Source organism: Pteropus alecto, unplaced genomic scaffold, assembly GCF_000325575.1.
Source record: "Pteropus alecto unplaced genomic scaffold, ASM32557v1 scaffold7, whole genome shotgun sequence".
NCBI lineage: Eukaryota > Metazoa > Chordata > Mammalia > Chiroptera > Pteropodidae > Pteropus > Pteropus alecto.
The window spans coordinates 22,785,767-22,808,511 of NW_006494614.1; the positions used below are offsets into that span (position 1 = coordinate 22,785,767).

General features: G+C 31.5%; 1 protein-coding gene across 13 annotated transcripts in view; it reads right to left on the reverse strand.

Annotated features, from left to right (window-relative positions):
• Positions 1-22,745, reverse strand: part of FAM135A (family with sequence similarity 135 member A) — a 96,061-nt gene that overhangs the window by 23,911 nt on the left and 49,405 nt on the right. For 9 of the 13 annotated variants that reach the window (XM_025042611.1, XM_025042616.1, XM_025042612.1 and 6 more), the window contains 4 exons: positions 22,028-22,105; positions 21,172-21,279; positions 18,557-18,606; positions 14,974-15,129 (listed from right to left, as the gene is read on the reverse strand). In XM_025042611.1, coding sequence (XP_024898379.1) covers positions 14,974-15,129; positions 18,557-18,606; positions 21,172-21,279; positions 22,028-22,105 — 392 coding nt within the window. The remainder of the gene's footprint in view (positions 1-14,973; positions 15,130-18,556; positions 18,607-21,171; positions 21,280-22,027; positions 22,106-22,745) is intronic. The other 4 variants (XM_025042615.1, XM_006926403.3, XM_006926404.3 and 1 more) reach the window with 1 other exon arrangement.

Here is a 22,745-nt window from a genome sequence, read left to right on the forward strand (position 1 = left end):
GAAACCTCCTCCATTAGGCCTTCCATAACCACCCCTGTGAAAATTAATCTCCCTCCTCAGTGTTGCCAAAGCACTATATTTTGGTACTCACAGAATGTAGAGTGAGAAATTTGGGTTTATGTCACAGATCCACCGTTTATCTTCCTTGAAGACAAGGATCTGTTTGTCTTATTCACTGTCACATTCCTAGTCCCGCAAATAGTGCCCAGCACATGGAAAAATGGTAGAATCAGCTAGCACTTCCACCATGCTATGTGCCAGGCATCCAAGTATGTGCTAGCTGAATTGACTGACTTTCTGGCATTGCAACTTTGGGCATTTTACCTTTGAGCTTTGGATGACTAATTTTAAAATTCTACTTAATATCTATTCTATATATGAGGTTGTTATGAAGAACAAACAAGGTAAAAACAAACTATTGGAAAGCATTTTTTAATCTGGGAAGTATATGTAAATATAAGCTATTATAACTGCCATTACAGCATTCACTACATTTTTCCTTAAAATAACTGTATATGAGAATTGTCTCCCCTCTGAATGTGTAATGTTCTTTAGAGTAGGAACTATATTTTGATGATTTTTGTTATCCCCAAAACTTGTATCTTGCTATGTACTTGGTGAATACTGGTCAAATCTAAATATTTCTTCCATCATATTTGTATTTTGACCCTTTCATTTCTAAATATGCAAGGAAAGGCTTTGTCAGCTATTGGAGCAATATGAAGCGACAGTAAGGAGATGAAAAAGGTGTTTTGTTTCAAAGGTACAGGGAGGAGAGAAAAATTATTTTACATTTTGAAATTATATTACACTTAAGATTCTTTACTAAAGGGAAATAAGATTTAAGGTTCTTTGGTTTTAAACATAAAATGAATTGGCAATATAATACTCATTATCAAGATCTGGCCAGTTGAATTTCTGACTTACTAAACCTGTTTCCCTAAGCGGATGAGACTGGGTCTTCAGAGGAATAAGTCAATAAGGGAGGTGGGAAAAGGGAGGTATGAGCATCTCTGAGAAGGATGCAACTTGTTCTTTACTTTCAGATGTTGTCCAATTGCCTCTTCTTTCTCTTTAACACTGAGGAAAAATACCTGCCTGTCTGTTTATCCGTTAGAGATGTTTTCCATGGGGGCTATAAAGTATAGAGAAATGCTGCCCTAAATCATCTGGATTCCTGAAGCTGCAACTGAGCCTGCAAAACTGGCTGGTTCCTTTTTCTTCTCTCCCTATCTTCTCTAATTCCTACAATAGCAATAATTTCTTGACAGCATCCTAGCTACCAGGCTATATGTTAAGCACTTTATTTACATTCTTTGACTTATACCATATAAAAGCATATGAAGTGGATATATCTTCATTTAATAAGTGAGGAAATGGACACAAAGAGATTAATAACCTGGCCAAGATAACATAACTAGTAAGCAATTAAAATGGGATTAAAATAAAAATTTGAGGAATTCCAAATCTTGTGCTCCAAACCACTTATCTCTTCCCATCTGTATAAAGAGTCCCTGTTACCAGAAAGCCTTTTCTTTCCTCTATCCACCCATACAAAGTTCTCTTTCTAAATTTTCTCCTGCCATAATTTTCATGCTGTAGCATTATGTAATAAATATGCCTGTTAACTGTATTCTGTGTCCATAACTAAAGTATGACTGCCTCTTGATGGCAGCACAGCTTAATTTGGGGCAAAAGACATACATAGAAAAATGTTAAATTTACAAATTCAAACTCAGAATATAAGTAATATATATTCTGATAAATTATTGTGGTATTAACATAAAGATATACAATAGATCAATGAAACGGAAAAGAAATAAAAACATGTTTGCAAAAAAAAAAAATGTAGAATGTTTATACTATCTTTATTCATAATAGCCAAAAAAATAAAAACAAGCCAAATCATCAGCAGGAGAAAAGATAAATGAACTTTGGTATACTATATAGTGGAATACTACTTGACAACAAAAAAGAATTACTAATACATGAAACAAGGGAGAATCTAAAAAACAATTACGTTCTGTGAAACAAGTCAGACACAGAAAGAGTACATATTGTATTGCTGAGTCTATTTATATAGACTTTTAAACACAGATAAAATTAAATTATGATGAAAGAAATCAGAACAGGGGTTGCTTATGGGGATTGGGAACTGACTGAAAAGCAGCAAAAGGTAACTTTCTGAAGTAATGAATGTCCTATATATTGACTGAGGTGTTAGTGACCTGGATGAACAGATTTGTTAAAACTCATTTGATTGTACACTTAAAATGTGTGCATTTCATTGGATTTAAACTTTACCTCAATAAAATAAAAATAAACTGTCATTACTTGATGATAAATGCACATATTCTAACACCTAATAGGCTGGCACAATAACATCCATGTTCTACTCCTTTCACGTTCCTCTCATTTCCTGGCTATGTAGTTTATAAGATTTGTTGTGTTTCACTGACACTGAGAGGTGGTCTACTTGCCTATCTCACTTTGATCAAGGACAAAAATAAATTGCTAGGTTTCCTAGATCATATAACCCTAACTCTGCAGGATCTTATTTCTCAAGAAGATTGAATTCAACTATGAACATCACCCTCACTTACGTTTTGAGAGACAGCCATTTTTTAATCCATACATAAAGCTTTCACAGGAGGTTTTATCCCAAGTAGTTTGTGTAACACTAAGCTTTTGTTCATTGGTTTGGTAAGGGTTTGTGATCACCATAACAACTTATAGTTTTGGTTTTTAGAGCATCTTTACAAAGTTTGTTTACATTGATATTCACTTGCCAGTGTAATGTCTCATTCCCAGGGATAATGACTAAATGTGTGTACATATCTTTGACTCTTGTTTCCACTGATTTTGTAAGGTAACCTCTAAAAGCATCTAAAACACTACCACTGACTGAGGTATTTCAAGCTAATATGCCTTCTCTAAGTATTTTTCCAACAGTGATAAAAGCTTTAGTGATTCCATCCCCTGAGCATTTTGTTTTGGCATGCACTTTAAAGTCACTTAAGAAGAATATTTCTTTCATTTGTCACCATGTTTCACATTACTCTAATCTTTGATTTTATTTTCTATTACCTTGAAGAAATATATTTTGCCTTATTTTGTGTTCAAAATAAAGTTGAGAGCACTCAATAACATGAAAATGTTTGTGAGAACTTAACTATGAAGTAGTTTTCTCTTTTTTGCAGGATAATTTTTTAAGGGGGCAAAAAAACCTCACTTTACATAAGTATATACGACAATATTAATTAAAGACACTAAAATTTATTTCTTTTCCTTTTTTTATGAGTTGTTAAACTGAAGAGGTAGATATTAGATTTTATGCATAATTTTCAAAATGTTACCAATGATAATTCAAGAAGATTATATTGCAGTTTACGAAATTTAGATCTCTTGAATGCAAAGTTTCTGTGCTAAACTGCTGAGGATTATGAACTTTTTAAAAATCAAATATATACAATATTAGACATGAGAGTCTACTATAACATAGAGTAGATATACATATTAAGTAAATTTAGATTAAAAAAATCTTTCTTTTCCCTTGCCATGTGGATTTTTCCCACTATATGTAATAAATTAATGATTCCAAGAAAACTATACTAATAGCAGCATAAACACAATACTTTCTCGTAATTAAAAAAAGGGGGGTTGTTATATCATTTCAAAATTTTACCATAACTATAACTGAATATATTTGTCTTAATTTACAAGACCATTTTATTGGAGGAAAAAATGAATTTAATAAATTTAAGACTTTTCTTCCTGTCTGCATGTCCTGTGCCTCAAGGACACTATATCAAGAGAGTAAAAGGCAACCCATAAAATAGAAGAAAATATTTGAAAAATCATATATCTGATAAGAGTGTAGTTTCCAGACTATATAAAGAATTCCTGTAACTCAACAACAAAATGACAAACAATCCAATTAAAAAATGGGCAAAGGACTTGGAATATACTTTTGTTCGAATACGCATTTCTCAAACAGACATACAAATGGCTAACAAGCACACAAAAAGATGTTCAATGTCATTAGTGAAATGCAAATCAAAACCTCAATGAAACACCACTTTGCAACCCACTAGGTGACAGTAATAAAAATAAAAAAACATAAAATAACAAGTGTTTGTGAGGCTGTAGAGAAATTGGAACTACGTATAGTAGGAACATAAAATGGTGCAACTGCTAAGGAAAACTGTGTAGTTTCCTTAAAAAGTTAAACATAGAATTACTATACAACTCAAAAATTCCACTCCTAAGTATATACCCAAATGAACTGAAAACAGATATTAAAACAAATATAAAACAAATAAAAAAAAATACACAAGTGTTCACAGAAGCACTGTTCACAGTAGTCAAAAGGTAGAAATAACCAGATGAACATAAAAGAATGTACTATATCCATATAACAGAATTCAGCCCTAAAAAGGAATGCAGAACTGATACATGTTACAACATGGATGAACCAAATGAAAGAAACCAGACACAAAGGGTCCCATGTATTTGATTATATTTATATGAAACATCCAGGTAAATCAGACTGGTGTTTGCCAAGGGGTTGTGGTGGGGAGAGGAGGAGGAAATGGGGAGTGACTGTTTGTTGGATATGGGATTTCCTTTTGGCATGATGAAAATACCTTGGAACTAGATAGAGGTGGTAACTGACCAACGCTGTGAATGTACTAATGCTACTGAAGTGCACAAGTTAAAATGATTAATGGTTAATTTATGTTATGTAAATTTTATGTAAGAAAAAGAAACCCATCCGTTCAAAAATTCAATCTTAGGAAACAATTACCTACAGACATTATATTACATATTACCTACGCTTTTGGTGGTGCTGTCAATAAATGATGTTTTGATTTTCTAGCTATTAGATCATCTGTGATGTGTTTAGTGTTCTACAGTATCTTTTTATAATTAATTACAGAGAATAAAGGCGAATGGCACTTTCTCTTTAATACAATTGGGAAAAAAAATACAAAACCATATTTTGCATCATAAGGTCATAGCTGAAACTTATGTTTGAGATTATATTTTGTTATTTGTAAAATATGAATAGCATAGCAAACCAGCAACTTAGTGAATGGTAATCCAATGTTACAAGTTTGGACTATTGTTTTGTTTGAAGATTTAATTTACTTTACTTTTTATATTTTGCAAATGCCTGAGAAACAGATGAAACATGAAAATATCAGATCTGCATCTCCTGCATGGGTTTGTATTTCCTTTCTATCACATACAAGCTGTGTGACTTTGGCCAAGTTATTTCACCTAACTTCAATATTTCTTTTCTAAAATGAGAATAATAAAATATTTCATGAGATTGTTTTGATGATTAAATTAGTCAACATTCGTAAAGCAATTAGACAATGCCTTGCAGATAATAATTGCTATATATATATGTCAAGTAAAAATATATAAAGAAATAATCATGGCTCTTCCATGAACATTCTATGGGGAAAAAAACCCCAAATTTTACTTCTCCAAGAGCACAATAATGGAGTCTATCCAACCATGAGGAGCAAACAACTCTCCCTCCTCCAAATTTTTAGATGAATCCTTTGGCTTGTGGTCGGTGGGTCTAGAATCACTATATTTCAATTTGAGTTGCTATTAACTCAAATTACAGGTGAAAAAAGAAGTTAGTCAAAGAAAAAGAGGATAGGCTTATAAGACCAAAGGTGGGCACCACTCTGAATAAAACAGAGAGATGTCAAAACAGGGCACAAAAATATGCATATAATGAGGATGTTGAATAGAGATTTTTAAAACAAATTTTTAAAGACTACTTTTTAAAAGCAGTTCTTAGGTTCACATGAAAACTATAAAGAAGGTAGAGATCAATGAAAAAAATTTTAATTTCTCTATTTCTGATGACTATATAGTTCAAAATATTATTTTACAAAACCTTTATAAAGAAAAAGGCTTTCATTTTACAGTTTAAGAAAAGACTCACTAATATAAAGTTTAAATGAGTAATACCATAGAATATTAACTGAATATCAGAAACATCATATCCACTTGGACTTCTTTGTTCCAGATTAGAACCACAGATAAGTGAATACTGAGTAAAGCCATATGTTTACCACACACTCTGTTTCCACACAAGATTAATGAGCTCAAAATTAGTTTTTTTCTTGACCAAGGGGATTTTGTTTTCTGTAGAGATAAGGCACACTTCATTCACTCAAAAATATATAAACAGTTAAATCCTTCTTTGATGCTTCGGTATCCTATTTAACAGGGTTGCACCAGACATACATAGATTGAAAATCTATTTGCTGTTTAATTAAAATTCAAATTGAACTAGGCATCTATCAAACTGGACATTGAAATATATATTTTTTTAGTATAAGTATTTCCCAAACATTGCATTGCATATACTTATACTACTAATTATTTGTTGTTTACCTGAAATTCAAATTTAACTGGCCATTCTGTATTTTATCTGGCAACTTGTATTTGCTATGACAAAACTAAAGATTTATTCAAGTTGTCTCTGAAAGAATGTCATACCAACTGTTATTCTGCTGATTCCACCAGCCCTAAAAAGAGCTTGTTCAGGGCAGAATACGAGTATGCAATGCTAGTACAAAGCACAAAGTATAGCTCTTTGGATCTGTAAACTAAATATATGGACCTTCTTAACACTAGACTTATAACTCTAGGCACAAGCTAAAACAAACATTAAATATGGCATCTCTGATGTCACAATGGGAAGCATTGTAACCCAAGAGGCACCTTTGGAAGCACTAGCAACATAAAACTGTTGAGGGAATAAACTGCAATGAAAATGAGTTTTCCATAAGATACCGTTAAAAGACAATTCTCCAAGGGTCTTTTACATTTCTGCAACTCCTGTGAGCAGAAGCACTGTCCTTGTTCCAGACTATCTTTTCAAGGATGCTTTTATTGAGAATGGCCTGGGAAGATGGAGATATGTCTCCCTTTGGAACAAAGCACAGGTTTGCTTACAACCATGGTAGATAAAGATTCCCTTTGGAATCAATGGCAGACATGCTAACTTTCCATTATAGAATATTTGGGATCATAAGCACAGAGTTTTTCTCCTGTAATGCAATTCACTGGTGTGAACCTGGCCATCTCAATGTTGACTCTGGAAACTGGGGTTCAAAGAATCCAGTGCAAATGATGACACTCTAGTTACTACTATTGCTGTGAATAATAAAGTCCTTTGTCTCGGACCCAGAATCAGAGTTCTTCGTCTCTGATCGCATATCTTCTGCCAGCATCTATGAATAAATCTATAGAAGGTTAACTTATTGGCTTGTGAGTAAAATCTCAGATTTTTTACTTCTTGATACATACAAAATTCATTATAATTTCAATACATTTTTGCTTTTCATAAGTTATCTTACTTGATAATTCCATTTCTCAGTTTGAAATGACTAAAGCATCTTTCACTTGATATTAAATATCTTTTATCTTTTCCCCAGCATATTAACAGATAACTGACAACATAACATTGTATAAATTTAAGGTGTTGATTTGATACACTTAACACATTGCAAAATGATTACCATCTTAGCATTAGTTAACACGTCCATCATATCATATAATTACCATTTCTTTTTTGTGCTGAGAACATTTAAGATGTACTATCTTAGTAACTTTCAAATATATAATACTGTACTATAACTACAAATACCATGCTGTACATTAGATCCCCAGAGATTATTTATGTTATATCTGAAAGTTTGTATCCTTTAATCGACATTCTCCCGTTTCACCCACCTTCCAGGCTCTGGTAATCGCCACTGTACTTTGTTTCTGAGTTCAGCTTTTTTAGATCCACATATAAATGAGATTATGCAGTATTTGTCTTTTTCTGACTTATTTCCCTTAGCATAATGCCCTCAAGGTCTATCCATATTGTTGCAAATATGGCACGATGTCTAATTGTTGAGTAATTTTCCAGTGTGTATGTATGTATGTGTCTGTGTCTCACATCTTATTTATCCATCAGTGGACACTTAGGTTATTTCCATGTTATGGCTATTGTGAATAATGCTGCAATGAACTTGGGAGTACAGATATCTTTTTGAGATCCTGTTTTCATTTCCTTTGGATATATACCCAGAAGTGAGATTGCTAGATCATATAGTAGTTCTATTTTTAATTTTTTAAGGAACCTCCTAAGGAATCCTTCAAAAGGGTTCTTTTTTCTCCAGATCCTTGCCAATACTTGTTATCTCTTGACTTTTTGATGAGAGCTACTTTAACAGGTGTGAGGTGATAACTCATTGTGGTTTTGATTTGCATTTCCCTGGTGATTAGTGATGTTGCGCATCTTTTCATGTACCTGTTGGTCATTTGTGTCTTTGCTTAAATGTCTATTCAATTCCTCTGCTAATTTTTTAAATGGATTTTTTTACTATTAAGTTGTATGAGTTTTTAAATATATTTTGAATATTAATGCCTTATTAGATATATGATTTGAAAATATCTTCTCCTGTTTGGTAGATTCCCTTTCATTTTGTTGATGGTTTCCTTTGCTTTGCAGAGGAAATTTTATAGTTTGATGTAGTCCACTTGTTTAGTTCACCTTTGCTTTTGGTGTCAAATAAAATATATCACTGCCAAGATCAATATCAAGGAGCTTTTTCTCTATGTTTGCCTCTATTAGTTTTATAGTTACAGGTCTTATGTTTAAGGCTTTCTTTCATTTTAAGTTAGTTTTTGTGAGCACTGTAAGATGGGGGACAATTTCATTCATTCTTCTACATGTGATTATCCAGTTTTCCCAACACCATTCATTGAAGAGACTATCCTTTCCCTATTGAGTATTTTTGGCACTCTTGTCAAATATTAGTTGACTATATATGCAAGGGTTTATTTCTGGGCTCTCAATTTGATTCCATTAGTCTAGTTGTCTATTTTATGCCAGTACCATACTGTTTTGATTACTATAGCTTTGTAGTATAGTTTGAAATCAGGAAATGTGATATTTTCAGTTTTGCTCTTGTTTCTCAGGATTGCTTTGGCTATTTAGGGTATTTTGTCGTTCTATATAAATTTTAGTATTCTTTTTTCTGGTTCTGTGGAAAACACCAAGGGCTCTCTCAGACCTAAGCTGTGTCACCTTGGGGAAGGGGCAATGTGAGTAAAGGCAAGCTGTTCCTCTCACTAGAACTTCAGCATGTCCAAATTTGTATTTACTTTGCTTCAACTGAATGCTGGAATTTCTCCTCTGGAAACTTGAACTTCCACAAAGGCTCTCTTGACCATGGATAATTGTCTAAGTCAGTGTTCTCCAAAGCTCCTACATGGTCGCCAAGAGGAGCTGGAGGTGGTTAATAGGCCACTGCAGGGTCCATAGCTAGAACTGAGGTCTGTCCGCCTATTACTTGAAGCACAAGTGGTGAGATTCCTCTCAGGTTCCATGGTACATGGTGCTAGATTCCACAGCTCCTACAAAGTCACTTTTGTTTGTGGATGCACGCCAAATTTTTGTTGTTATGGGTGGGACAAAATGATGAATGTCTTTTGTTTGCCATGATGCTGACATTACTCTCTTTTATCTTTTTAATTAGTATGGGTCACTGGGAACCACTCACATACAATAGTCTCTGTGCTCTAATGTGATTGTGCATGGCACGTGACTATAGAATTCAATAATTTTGGATGACTTAATTTTCCAAGAATTTGAAAATCTGCCCTTTCTGAATCTTGATATCAAATAATATGGTTGAACCAATATTGAACTGATTCATTAAATTGTTCAAGTATAGATTTATATTTCTTCTTTTCAGTCCAACTGTTTGCTTCACTATTTGTTTTTACCTCAACAAGGAGAGATTCCATATCATAGGTTCACTTCTATGACAGTTCAATTTTGCTGTTTCTAAATGCATTACCAGACAGCCTATAGACTTTATTATACCCAAGTCTGTCTCTGTACAATGAATGATACTTAGATTTCTTTGGTTATCGTAGGTTTAGCAATGTATTCTGAGTGTACTGATATATTTTATGAGCAAAGTTCCTATTGAATTACATAAATGGGAACCAATGGATATAGTATGCCACCATTTCTATAGTTTTTGTGATACGTAGCAGAGAAGGGCAGGGCAAGGCAAGACTTATTATCTCTAGTTAAATAACATTAGAGAACTTTTCATTGCATCGTAATTATCCCTCTTTGATTCCTTCAGGAGTTAAAGAGGCCCAGTCTTAGTATTTAGAATGGGGTGAGAAAAGGCAAGCTCTAGGTAAGATTTCTCAGTTTAACTTTGGCATTTTAGTTTTTCATAAACCTAATTTTTGTCTTGGCCTCTCTCCTTTGCTCCTTTATTTTATTTTATTTTATTTTTCAAAATTGTGTTCACCAGCTACTCTCTGATTATCGAAATTTACCGTCTTGTTCTATTCTACCCAGGACAATACCAGTCCCATAAAATATTATGCTACAAAGCTGCCTCTGATCTTTGCTATCATCCTCTTCTATTTTGAGAGTAAAAAGCAAGTGGTGAAGAACACCAATGACTGAGCCATTCGGCCAGGGTTTGAACCCTGTCTCTGTCACTCACTAGTGGTAACAGCAAATAAGAATAAATTCATAATCATATGAGAAGATATTAACACATTTTTCTTGATAGGTGATAGAACTAGCAGCTATAAACTCATTAAAAATATAAAAAGTTTGAACAAAATGATTTATAAAACCTAGCAGACATATTCAGAACACTTAACCCAACAACCTGAAGAATATATATTTCTGCTGTAAGTAAAGTGAGTCTCAATATTAAAGTACTGAAATCACATAGTATGTGTCCTAATCACAATGAAGATAAGCTAGATATCAATACCAAAAAGACAACCAAAACATTCATATATATGGAAATAAAGAAACATATTTCTGGATATGAAAGATTTTTAGTTAACAAGAGATAGAGGTATGCTCAGGTTACTTCAGGCTGTGTAGGATTTATATGATAAAAAGCAAAGTAAGGACATCTGGAGAACTGACTCTACAGCCAAATAGCCAGTTCTTGTGAAATTGTGTTTCTGTTATTGCCAAAGAAATAACAAATAGACTAATATCCTAATATCACTCTAGTAGGTATTGTTTCAGAAATAAGCATATGTTCTTCCATTTTCTGGTCATTCTTCTATTCTCATGTTTCTCTTTAGCTCTGACTCTGCTTTGCTTTTAACCCTAACTTTAATCCCTACCTTATGACAATTGGTTTACTCATGGCTTCTACTGTCTCATGGCTTTTGCCTATGACATTCTCTCTCTTGGTTTCTGCCATTGCTTACCTAACTGTGTCTCTTCTTGTGTGTTCTGTGTTTAAATTACTCAAGAGAAATGATCTAAACCTATGAGTCTGTCATTCTTCCAAAACAAAATGCACCAAATCAGTAGTTTAGGCAGTAGGCCACCTCAAAAAATTATTAGTCTTCCTCATGTCCACACTGTAGAATACCTGGCTTTTGGCTAAGTGCCAATCTCTAATTCAGGACTGCAAGGTTATATGATACAAAATATGGCAACTTGTGGACAAGAACTGTCTCTGATCCTTTATTTCAGAGGACTGACTATGGGTAGGTTACTCATTTTTTTGCACTTGGGAGTGAAGAAAAAGTAACAACAGTTAAATCTGAAACAACATATCCAATGTTGACTTAATAATAGTTTTGTTTATATGGGTTACATTAAGTCAAAGATTTTTGTGCAATAGATGTTAGGTTCCCTAACAAATAGTTATAGTAGGTTGCAATTTTCCCCATTCAGCAGTCACCTATGTATAAAGTAGTATCCTGTTATCGAATAGTACAGTGTTTCTGTTTATATACAGAAAATGAAGGAACAGATAGATATATTTTTTAGTTTAATAAACCATTATATATACTAATGGGAAAAAAGAAACTTTTCTAAATAACCTTGAATCAAAGAATAAGTTACTCAAAAAATTAGAAAATATTGAGAACTGAAGGATAAAAAAATATAATATATCAAAACTTGTGGAATGCAGTTAAAGCAGTACTTGTAAACTTAAATATGTGTGAGAAAAGAAATGCTACAAATAATAAGCTAAGCATCTACTTATAGAAGTTTATAAAGACAGCAAAATAAACTACAGAAAGTAAGAGGAAATACTAATGTCAAAAACAAAACTAATATAATAGAAAACAAAACACACAAAAGCATGTAAGAGAGAATTAACAACATCAAAAGTTGGTTCTTTGAAAAAGAACTAATAAAATGACAAAATTCTGGTGGGATTGACCAAGGAAAAAAAGTGAAGTCACAATATCTAATATCAGGAATGAAATAAGAGAAAAATACTACTGATACTACATCTGTTAAAAAGATAACTGAAGGATACAATGAATTATTTGATGCCACTAAATTAATAAATTTAGACAGAATAGAAAACTTCTAGAAAAATATAACTTACCAAAATTGATTGAAAAAGAAATAAAATATAGATTTCTCATTAATATTATATCATCTGAATCTAATCACCAGGAAACATAATACAAACCTAAGCTGAAGAATGGTCTACACAACTTCTGGTTAATACTCAAAGTCATGAAAGACAAAGAAAATATAGGATACTGCTCCAGATTAAATGAGTCTAAAAAGACTTTAAAGGAATATAATAACTGAATGCAATGTGTGATCCTAAATTTGACTCTGGGAAAGGTTTCACTCAAGACATTATTAAGACAACTGATAAAACTGAGAAATAGATTATACATGAGATAGTAGTACTATATCAATATTCAATTTCCTAAAGTTGATCATCATATTGTGGTTAAGTAAGAGACTATCTCTGTTCTTAGTCAATATACCCTTAAGTATATTGGGGATATATACCCTTAAGTATTCAGGAATAAAAGAGCATGATGTCTATAACCATCAAATGGTCTAGGAAAATAAAAATCATAACTATCTACAAAAAGAAGAAATAATAAAGCAAATGTGCCAAAATGATACTTGTGATTCTGATGAAAAGTATATGGGAGTTTTGTGTACTCTTTTTATGACTCTTCTGTAAATTCTCTATTTTAGAAGTTATATGATTTTGCCTTTCACATTTGTCTTTAATCCACCTGAAATTAAATTTTATATATTTTTTCCACATGGATACCCAATAGTCCCAGCATCATTTATTGAAAACCTCATGTTTTCCTTGCTGATCTACATATATTAAGTCCAAATATGGATATGTCTATATCTGGCCTTTCTCTTCTGTTCCATCTATATTAAAATTAAGACCACCAGTTCATCAAAAGACATCATAAAGAGAGTGAAAAACAAAAAAAACAAACCATGAAATGAAAGAGGATTTATTTATAAAACATAACAGGACCAATACTTAGAATACATAGAAAACTATTATGAATCAAGAAGAAAAAGAAAGGTAACCCTATAGCAAAGTGGGCAAACAATTTGAACAGGCACATCGTAAAGAAGAAATCTACACAGCTGATAATCTTACCAAGCAGTACTCAACTGCATAAAGTCATCAGAGAAATGCAAATTAAAAGCATAACGATATACCATTTTACATCCACCAGACTGGCAAAATTTAAAACATCTGCCAATACCAAGAGTGGGAGAGTATGTAGAGTAATAAGAGCTCTCACAGAGTACTGGTGGGAGTGAAAATTAGCACCACTCTGGAAAACAGTGTGGCATTAGTTACTAAAATTGAAGTTATGTATATTCTAGGACACAGAAATTTCCTTGCAGGTGAATACTTCAGAGAAACTGGTATGCCAGGAAATATGTACAAGAATGTTCATAGCAGCTTGGTTCATAAGTAACTACAAGTTAGAAGTAATCCAAATGTCCATCAACAGTAGAATGGATAAACAAATTCTGGATATATTCGAATAGAATACAACACAGTAATGAAATGAACAATTTACAACTACTGACAAAAACATAAATTAACATCACAAACAGAATCTTGAGTGAAAAAAGCAAGATACAAAAGAATACAATACTGTATGATTTCATTTATATAGAATTCAATAATGTAGGCTGAATAACATAACAGGTTGAAACAACTATTATTTAGTGTACATACATAGGTGGTAAAACTTAAAGAGAAGTAAAGAACTCTTCATGACAAAAGACTAGACAATGATTGCTTCTAAACATCAGAGAAGGAATAGAAATTGGAGAAAACACATAGAGGACTTCCGTGGTATTGATGATTTTCTATTTTTTGATCTGGGAGATAGTGAAAACAATATGTTTTTTTAATTATTTGCCAAAATGTGCATGTTTTACGCACATTTCTGATTTTGATTATGTTTTATAATTAAGAAAACAAAAAATGGAAAAAAGAAAATAGACATGATAATTTTAAGGAACTACTAGCAGTTTAGGAAAATTAGTGTGCACGGAGTGTATGAAGCTATAAGACTGGAAAGGCAGTCAAAGGTTTAATATCCCAAAGCCTCTTGACCTGCTGGACAATAAAACTATACAAAAATTTCTGCATAACGTGCATACTAGGCTTATAGCAAACATGTATGTCTAGACAGTCCCCTGACCCTGCCTAGTTCATAATACATGTCCCTATAAGAGGTGAGGGAAAAAGAGAGGTGGAGAAAGGAGAAAAAGATGGAGAGAGATATTCTATTTTAGTTTGAGATGTATTTCTAGTTCTTGATTTCTGTATCCAGTGAGACCTGTCTATAATTCCTGTTCTTGGGCTCCAGAGGCTATCCTGTATCATATATTTTCCTATGTTATATATATCTGAGTAATTTTTTCTTACTAGCAGGGGTTGTTAACTAAGAAAGGTCATGTGCTCAACTGTATTATTCTATTATGAATTTTAGGACTAAAACAATAAAATAAGTCTCTTTTCTGATTTACCACTGTATAAGGTAAAAATCATGCTTTTTATTCATAAGAAATTTCTAAATATAATACTCATTAAGATGCTGTAACATCACTTTTCTTTAACTTACCCTCAGAGTATGGTGCTGTTGTGCTAATAATAGTCTCAGTTCTTCATGTAGTGTTATAACTTCCAGAAACTGTCCCCATAAAGCCATTAGAAGTGAGCAAAGTTGTGCAAGATTCATATTTATAAGTTCTGCCAGTTCGTCAGGGTTTTCTATTTTCTGAAATGACAAGAAAAAACCCTTCACTGTTCTGAGATTTACCATAACATATCTAATATATTATTCAGAATATTAATAGACGCAAATTATTAGTTTTAAAAGGAAATGTGTATGTATGGAAAGAGAGACCAACTGATCAATGGCTTTTTTCTATTCCATAGATACTCTAGCAATTTTCAACAACTTAACCCAATATCTCAATATCTGAGATACCGTGTAACTGTAATAATGTCAAATATAGTCTAAAATTATAAATCAGGGTTTTATAGAGCATGATCAACCTCAAACACTAAAATACTGGGAATTTTAAACACAATAAACAAATCATGATGAAAGTTATAACATTTTTGAAAGCTAATGAAATCTTAAAATAGGACTTTTTTCTCCAATCAGCCAAGTAAAGTACTTAAAGGATATGTAACTCCTCAGAAAGGACTGCATAATTTCTAAAGTACTTCTTTCCTCTCATGCCCATGTTCCTAGGCTCTATTTTGCTTGTGTCAATTTTTTTCCCCCACGAAAGCAGTAATTTAATTTCTAGTAATTAATACATAAATTTCCCTCTCTATATTAGTCAAGTCAATCCCTAAACCGAACACAATATATCACTTAAAAATGTATATATGACAACAATTTATGCTTTTCCTGCTTAATTTAAAATAAGTAGCAGTGCTCATTTGTTAAATGGGAGAAAGACTGTATAGAGGATTATCATTCAACCAAACTTCATTTACTAATTTGTGGGACTGGTCTATGCAGTGGTTTACAGAGAGTGTGTCCCCCTTTCTGCCCCCAGCAGCAATGGCATCACCTGGGAATTTGTAATAAATGCAAATTCCCAGGCCTCTTCCCAGACCTTCTGTATCAGATTGTGGGGCCCAGAGACCTGGGAATTAACAAGCCCCCCAGGTGGTTCTGAGCCTCAAAGTTTGCCCCATGCTTTGCCTTCACTCTGTAGGCATACCAAGCCATGCCCACAATAAGCTTCTCACTCAAGACTAGAAGACCATTTTTCAGCAGGCCCAAGTACCCCTGCCTCCAACAGTGCTTGTGGTAATTCTTTTACAGAGTTGTCAAATACTTCTTTCTTTCTCTTTTCTAACAATTCATCCATCTACTATTTATTGAGCATAGTTTCAATGCTAGGGCCTACATTCTATAGCTACAAAGATTAATTTGTAGCTCACTAGTAAGGAAAGAAAAGTGGGTAAACAATTATATTATTATGAATGTTCTAACAATGGTATTAAATTATCCCATTTATTTAAATATTCACCTAAACTGATGATAAAAGTGCCAGATTGTACTATGAAACACAATCTTTTAAAAGGAATTTGGTTTCCTTGAATGATAAAATAAGGATTTCTAAACAAAGAATAATAAAAGACTATAAATCAGAATGACTGTTTCTCTTTTGGATAAGCATTTTTATTATTTAATTCACTGAAGTAGCAAGTCAGTTTTCAGGAAGATAATATCTTGCTGTAAAAACTGAAGACAATTGAAGATAATTCAATTACTAGTAACTAGGAAATCTACTTTAAATATATAGATAGATGCTGATTTTATTTCTCTACCCTAAAGAAGGTAGACATAGTCTATTCAGGTTGAAGTTGAAAATCACTCCCATAGTTTCAATTATCATCTATATACCAAGGATGGCTATTTATATTTCTGGATCCTATGCCTCCTGACATCTAGACCCATTACCTACTATACTTGGATATGAAAAGAAAGTTGTTCAAGTTCAACATGTCAGAAATTGTACTAATTATATCTCCACTCTATCTTTCTAAAAAAAAAAAAAAAAAGCCCCCAATCCCCAAAACGTTGCTTTTCTTCACCCAGCCAAACCAAGTTTCCATTTATCTACCCTAACTCAAAGAACACATTAACCAAAAATTCAGCAGAATTAGAAATAAGAGAAGGGATAGTGTTTTATACACTTTTTGTGACTCCAGTTATTGATACGTACTTGTCACTCAATAATTATTTACTGTATGAATAAATGAAGGAATAAATAAAGAATTATAGGCTTCAGATAAGGAAAAAGCTCTCAGAACTCATGGACAAACTCAGAAAATGTTGACAAATATCAGAATTCTGGAATGGAAGCTAATAAATATATGCTAAATACTGATTCATAAATGATCTACAGATGTGTTTTGCCCCAAAGAAGGGTTTACAACTGTATTAGAAATGAAGCTAACAAGATTTTCATGTCTCTCTTAAGAACACAAAGAAGATTAAAATGCACTATAAAATAAGCTGAAACCTGAAGTATTGTTCCAAGAATGGTTTAAACAAAGTTTAGAAAAAGAGGACTTAGATAAGCACTTGAGAGTGATTAGATAGCATTGCATAAGGCAAGCAACACTGTATCTAGTACAATCTACATACGAACAGAAATAATTCTCTTGGCCTGACCTTAAGCTGAATAAAGTATACAACTCTATTTTTTTTTTTTTCCTTGTCCTGAGAGCAAGGCTATCTAGATACCTTGCAATTACTAATTTTATTTCTTAGGGATCATGGTACCACAGTTCTGAGAGGGGACTTTAGTATTTTCATTATTGGGAAAGCATCCCTTCAAGTATAAATAGATTACTCCTCTGGTTTACATAAATCTTTACAATAAGTCTTAAAATATAATGAAAATGCTTTTTATGTTAAAAAGGAAATTAGAATTAAATTTGAGATCTTTTATATGTTTAGATATAGGAATAGTAAGATCTTAACATTTGTATCTTGTTTTTTCAAATACCATTCATTGTCTTTCACAGAATATACTTTTTTTCATAGCATTCATTCACTGATCTTGTTTGATTATAAAATAGTGCTTACTTTAATAGACTTGGAAAAAGGGGGGAAAAAAAGAAGAAATAAAGCTCATTTTAGTGTATAGTCTTCAACTTTTTTCAGTTATACATAGAAAAAGCTACTCATATATAGTTTTATACTATTTTCACTGAAATCACAATATAAGCATTTTCCTACATTATCAAACATTTGTTGAAAAGCATCATTTTAAAGGTTGTACAACAATTTGATCTGTTGAAATAAAACAAATTTTTCATTTCTAAACAATATCATTTTACAAAAATAGGTTAAGTTTAAATGATGCTTTAAAAATTTGCCCAGAAATTCTTTGAGTAAACTAACAGAAGAAAAAGCACACTTTTGATCAGTTAATTGTCTTTGCTATTTCACTTATATGCAGAATAATATGTATTATAAAGATAATTTAACTTCATGCTCAAGTCAAATGTCTTTTGATCAACTAAGCTATGGTTCTACCATGATCAATAATTTCATCTTTGCATTTTAGGAAGGATAATCAATTAAGTTTTCTTAGACAAAATTTTTAGAATAGGAAACAGAATCCATTTAAATAATGTGATAATGTGAATCTTAAAAATCCAAGTACCTTAACTTCTTCACATAATTCAGTAAGCCGAGCTTCTACATCCATGTCCTCTGAAAGGATTAAAGAGTAATTAGAAGAAGTATTTCAATGTTAGATCTGAAAACTAATTTTGAAATTATATAAATGAAATTAATTTTAAAAACCAGAGGTTTGAGAAATATTGACTATATTCAATGAATTAAATTTCAACATATTTTCATAAAAACATTAATCATGTAGGTTATATGATAATTATTAAATTCTATCTTCTGATTATTAAATAGTGTTTCAGTTCTCATAAGAGGCTAAATAGTCTGGGAAATAATAACTATATACCTAAAGTAACTTGCATGACTTCATCACAGAAAAGACAAAACATATAATTAGGTTTTATTGCATTTCATATATTTTAAATTCCAATAAAGCTTAGTATTTTGGGTTACATGGCTATACGACTTGCTTTTTAGAAAAGCTATTCCTAAAAAATTCAAGTCAAATAAATTTCTATAACCAAAATATATTTAAAACATACTTGGGGTATAAACTATTTAATGAAAATAACTGACGAAATCCTTTTCAATAAAAAGTAAGTTTCTAATTTAGTTTACTATTTAGATTTCTATAACATAATCTAAAACTGAGGCTAAAATTTTCCATATGATCTGATATATTTAATGTATGCTACAACCATATTTAAAGGGATGTACAGGTTAATTTACAACTAAAGTGGTAATAATTACAAGGGAATACAGAAACCAACAGAATTGAGTTATTTGTTTTTGTTTTTAGGAAAGGAATTTCCCTAAGGTCTGAAATATACTTAACTTTTATTCAGAATCAAACCAAAATGAGTTCTCCTAAAAAAAACAGCATAGCTGTGATCACACATAATTCCATAATCTTGTTGCTGAAATAGAGCTTAATTTATCACTCTTACACAAAGGGCAAGAATACTTTCTATGACATCCCTGAATTCACTCATCAGCTCATTATCTCATTAGGTAGACTGAACGTTAAATACTTGATACAGAGAATGATAAATATTTAAATTTGATAAAAATAAGCAGTTACAATTACGTGGTAAATAACAACCAAATATGTGAATAACAGATATTCAATTGGTAACTAAAACCAGTAGGATACACATATATTTTGTAACTCACAAAATATACAAATAAAACTATATTCAGATATTAGTATGATATTAGAAAAAGATCACAAATTTATTCAATCTATTGATAACTAAAGAAATCTGCTAAGACTTCACAAATTATTCTATTGTTCGATTAATCAGTGGTTTCTAATACTGTTTTCCAAAATTAAAAAAAATTGCACTAAACCCTGTATTAAAATAATAACTTTCATATGCTAGTATCTTAGTTTTCACATTACTAATGATCTTTTTCCGTAATAGAAGAAAATCAGTGAAGTTAATAGTTACATATCCTACTTACTTTGAAAAATAAAAAAAGTTTTGAGTTTTGATACATTTTTTTGATTTTTATATACAAGATCCTAAATGCATAAACTGGTACATTTCATTATGGCTAATGAGAGCTTCTTCAATGTAAATAACATCTTAAAGAATGTTTAAAAGCAAAACTTCAAAATCTTTGCACTGAAATGATTTCACAATCATTTAGGAGTTTCACCTGAGTTTAAAATTCTATTTTAACTAATTTTTCTTTTTAAAATGACATATTAAAGAAATGTATAAATGTGATCTTATGTAAATTCATTTTTTAGTTCCTCTTGCTTAATTCAAGGTTACAGCCTAAAATATATCCTTCCATATTTTTCAACTATACATACATAAGCATGTATGAGTTTTGGAGTCACTGTTTTACAAAAAGAGGATTGTTTTACACACTCTGCAAATTTTTTTTTTTGGTTTCAGTAGTACTCCTTGAAAATTTGGTATATGGTCTTAAAGCATTTTTTTTTTAAATAGCTGCATAATCTTCCTTGGTGTAAGATCCTTATAATTTCTTCCCTAGTCCACTCTTTGTCGAATGATGGACATTTATCTTTGTTTTTAATGTTTTGCCACTAACAATATTGCAATAAACATGTTTGTACATGCATCTTTTTATGCTAGTACTCTTATTTCTATGATATAAGTTAACAAAAGTGGGGTTGCTAGGTCAAAGTGTAAATGTATCTTAAATTTATTTTCAAAATCCATTCCTCCATTCATCTGTTCATTCAACAGATATTGACAACATAGCTCAGAAAATGCCAGTACGATAGTAGCTGGTAAGAATAAAAGATATCTCAATAAAAGTATTATTTAATTAACTTCAGTATACTTTAGTTTTGAATCAAGTCTTTTTCCATCCAATCCCAAGCTGGGCCTTTCTTTATATAAGCCTCATTATATAAGCAGTATTCTATAAAATTATTTAGAATGCTCACATGTAAACTGATAGGCTGACAATACAATAGTTTAAGTGAGTATATGTTTATTGCTAAAAAGAACACTAACACACGTCACAAATGACCACAATATCATACTATGAATTCTTTAATTTTAGTTACTTTATATGAGAATATAAAATTATATTCTAAAATAATGATCACAATACATTGTCAATCGTTCTTTTTTCTTCTGATTAGAAAATCAGTTTCTCTCTTACGTTTTAGTGAAAACTGATCCAACTTAAATATTTCTGAGCTCGTTTTAACCTGAGAAATGTTGAGAAAGATTTTGGCTCCTCGATTTCCTTTTTTCATACTCCTAAAAACTAAGAAACATTGGAATTTTATTTTTTATTTCTATAGCTTTTCATAACTTTAAAAAATGTAATTATGATGGTCTAGTCAACACAAAGTAAAAACTCAGTATATTTGTGGAAAGATAGTAAATTGTCCTATTGCTATTCAAGAATAAAAGATTAAAATATACAGGGAAATATATCAATAAAATGAGATTAAAATATTTCTTTTAAAATATCTAACGAATCTGAATAGTGGTGATTTGATATTACTTTGCTTTTAAAATTTAAATCAATAAAAAAAATGCAAATCGACACAAAAAACCAGATGCTTGAAAATGTTTCTCTTTATTTCTGTAATGGATGAAATCAGCCTCAGTTTTTAAAACACATTTCATTACCATTAGCTGTACCCAAAGGTAAACTGACTTTGGACAAATTTAGGGCTGTATCATTAAACCAACAAATTCTGGCAATAAATATGGTTTCAAAAAAGTGTTCTTTGTAGGAACTCTAAAAAGAATATGGAAAAAGTCAAAGAAATCTTTACATTTATCATTTCCAGTTTTTTAAAAAAACTTCAATATTACAAATTAATTAAGAAATTAACCGAAGCTTATCTACGAACCAAATTGATTCTAAAAGTAAGTTTCTTAAATAAAGGTGGTAGAAACATATTATATTAATAAATACATATTTATAAAATTTGACACTAATTTAAAACAAAATTTCATACTAATTAAAAGGGATTATTTACTTAACCTATTTGTAAACATACCTAGACAGGTGTCTTTCTGGGTTCCTGGCTGTTTTCTTCTGAGAAGGCGTTCATAAAGGACCTGCATGTTGGCCTTGGCTAGTTATAAGGATTGCACACAGCACTAGTTACTATACTCCTTTTAAAACAAAATTTACTAGAATTTTCCAAGTTGTTATTAATAGACTAGCATTGATCTGATAGTGCAGTTAGATTAGGAGACTAAAGCAGAATTGTTTAGTTAATTAGCTTATTAGAATTACAAATGATGTACATTCAAGTTTATATTACTTTGTTCTTGATTCTATTTATATGTACCACTCAACTCTTCATAATCTGTATTTTTATGTTTTAATTTCTTAGACTCTTAATTTTAGGGTTGGCAGGGATATCAGAGATCACCTAAATGAAACCCCTGTTTTTGCAAGTGTAGATACCGTGGCCCAGAGAGGTTGCAACACTTGCCAAATCCCAGATTTCAGAACTTGTGACTCCCATTTTCAGTAAGAGCTGCTTGCACCAAACCAATACTGAACTATATGTCATCAAAAAAATGTACATCATTCATCTAGGAGAAAAGTAAAAGGCAAAAGCAGAAAGGAATCTGAGGCATTATTTTTAAAAAGAGACTAGAGTTTAGGTATATTTTTCAAAGCATAGTGAAGTTTAAAACTTTTAAATATATACTTACTTGAAAACTCAAGAAAAATGCTAAATAGTAAAAGAAAATACAATACAT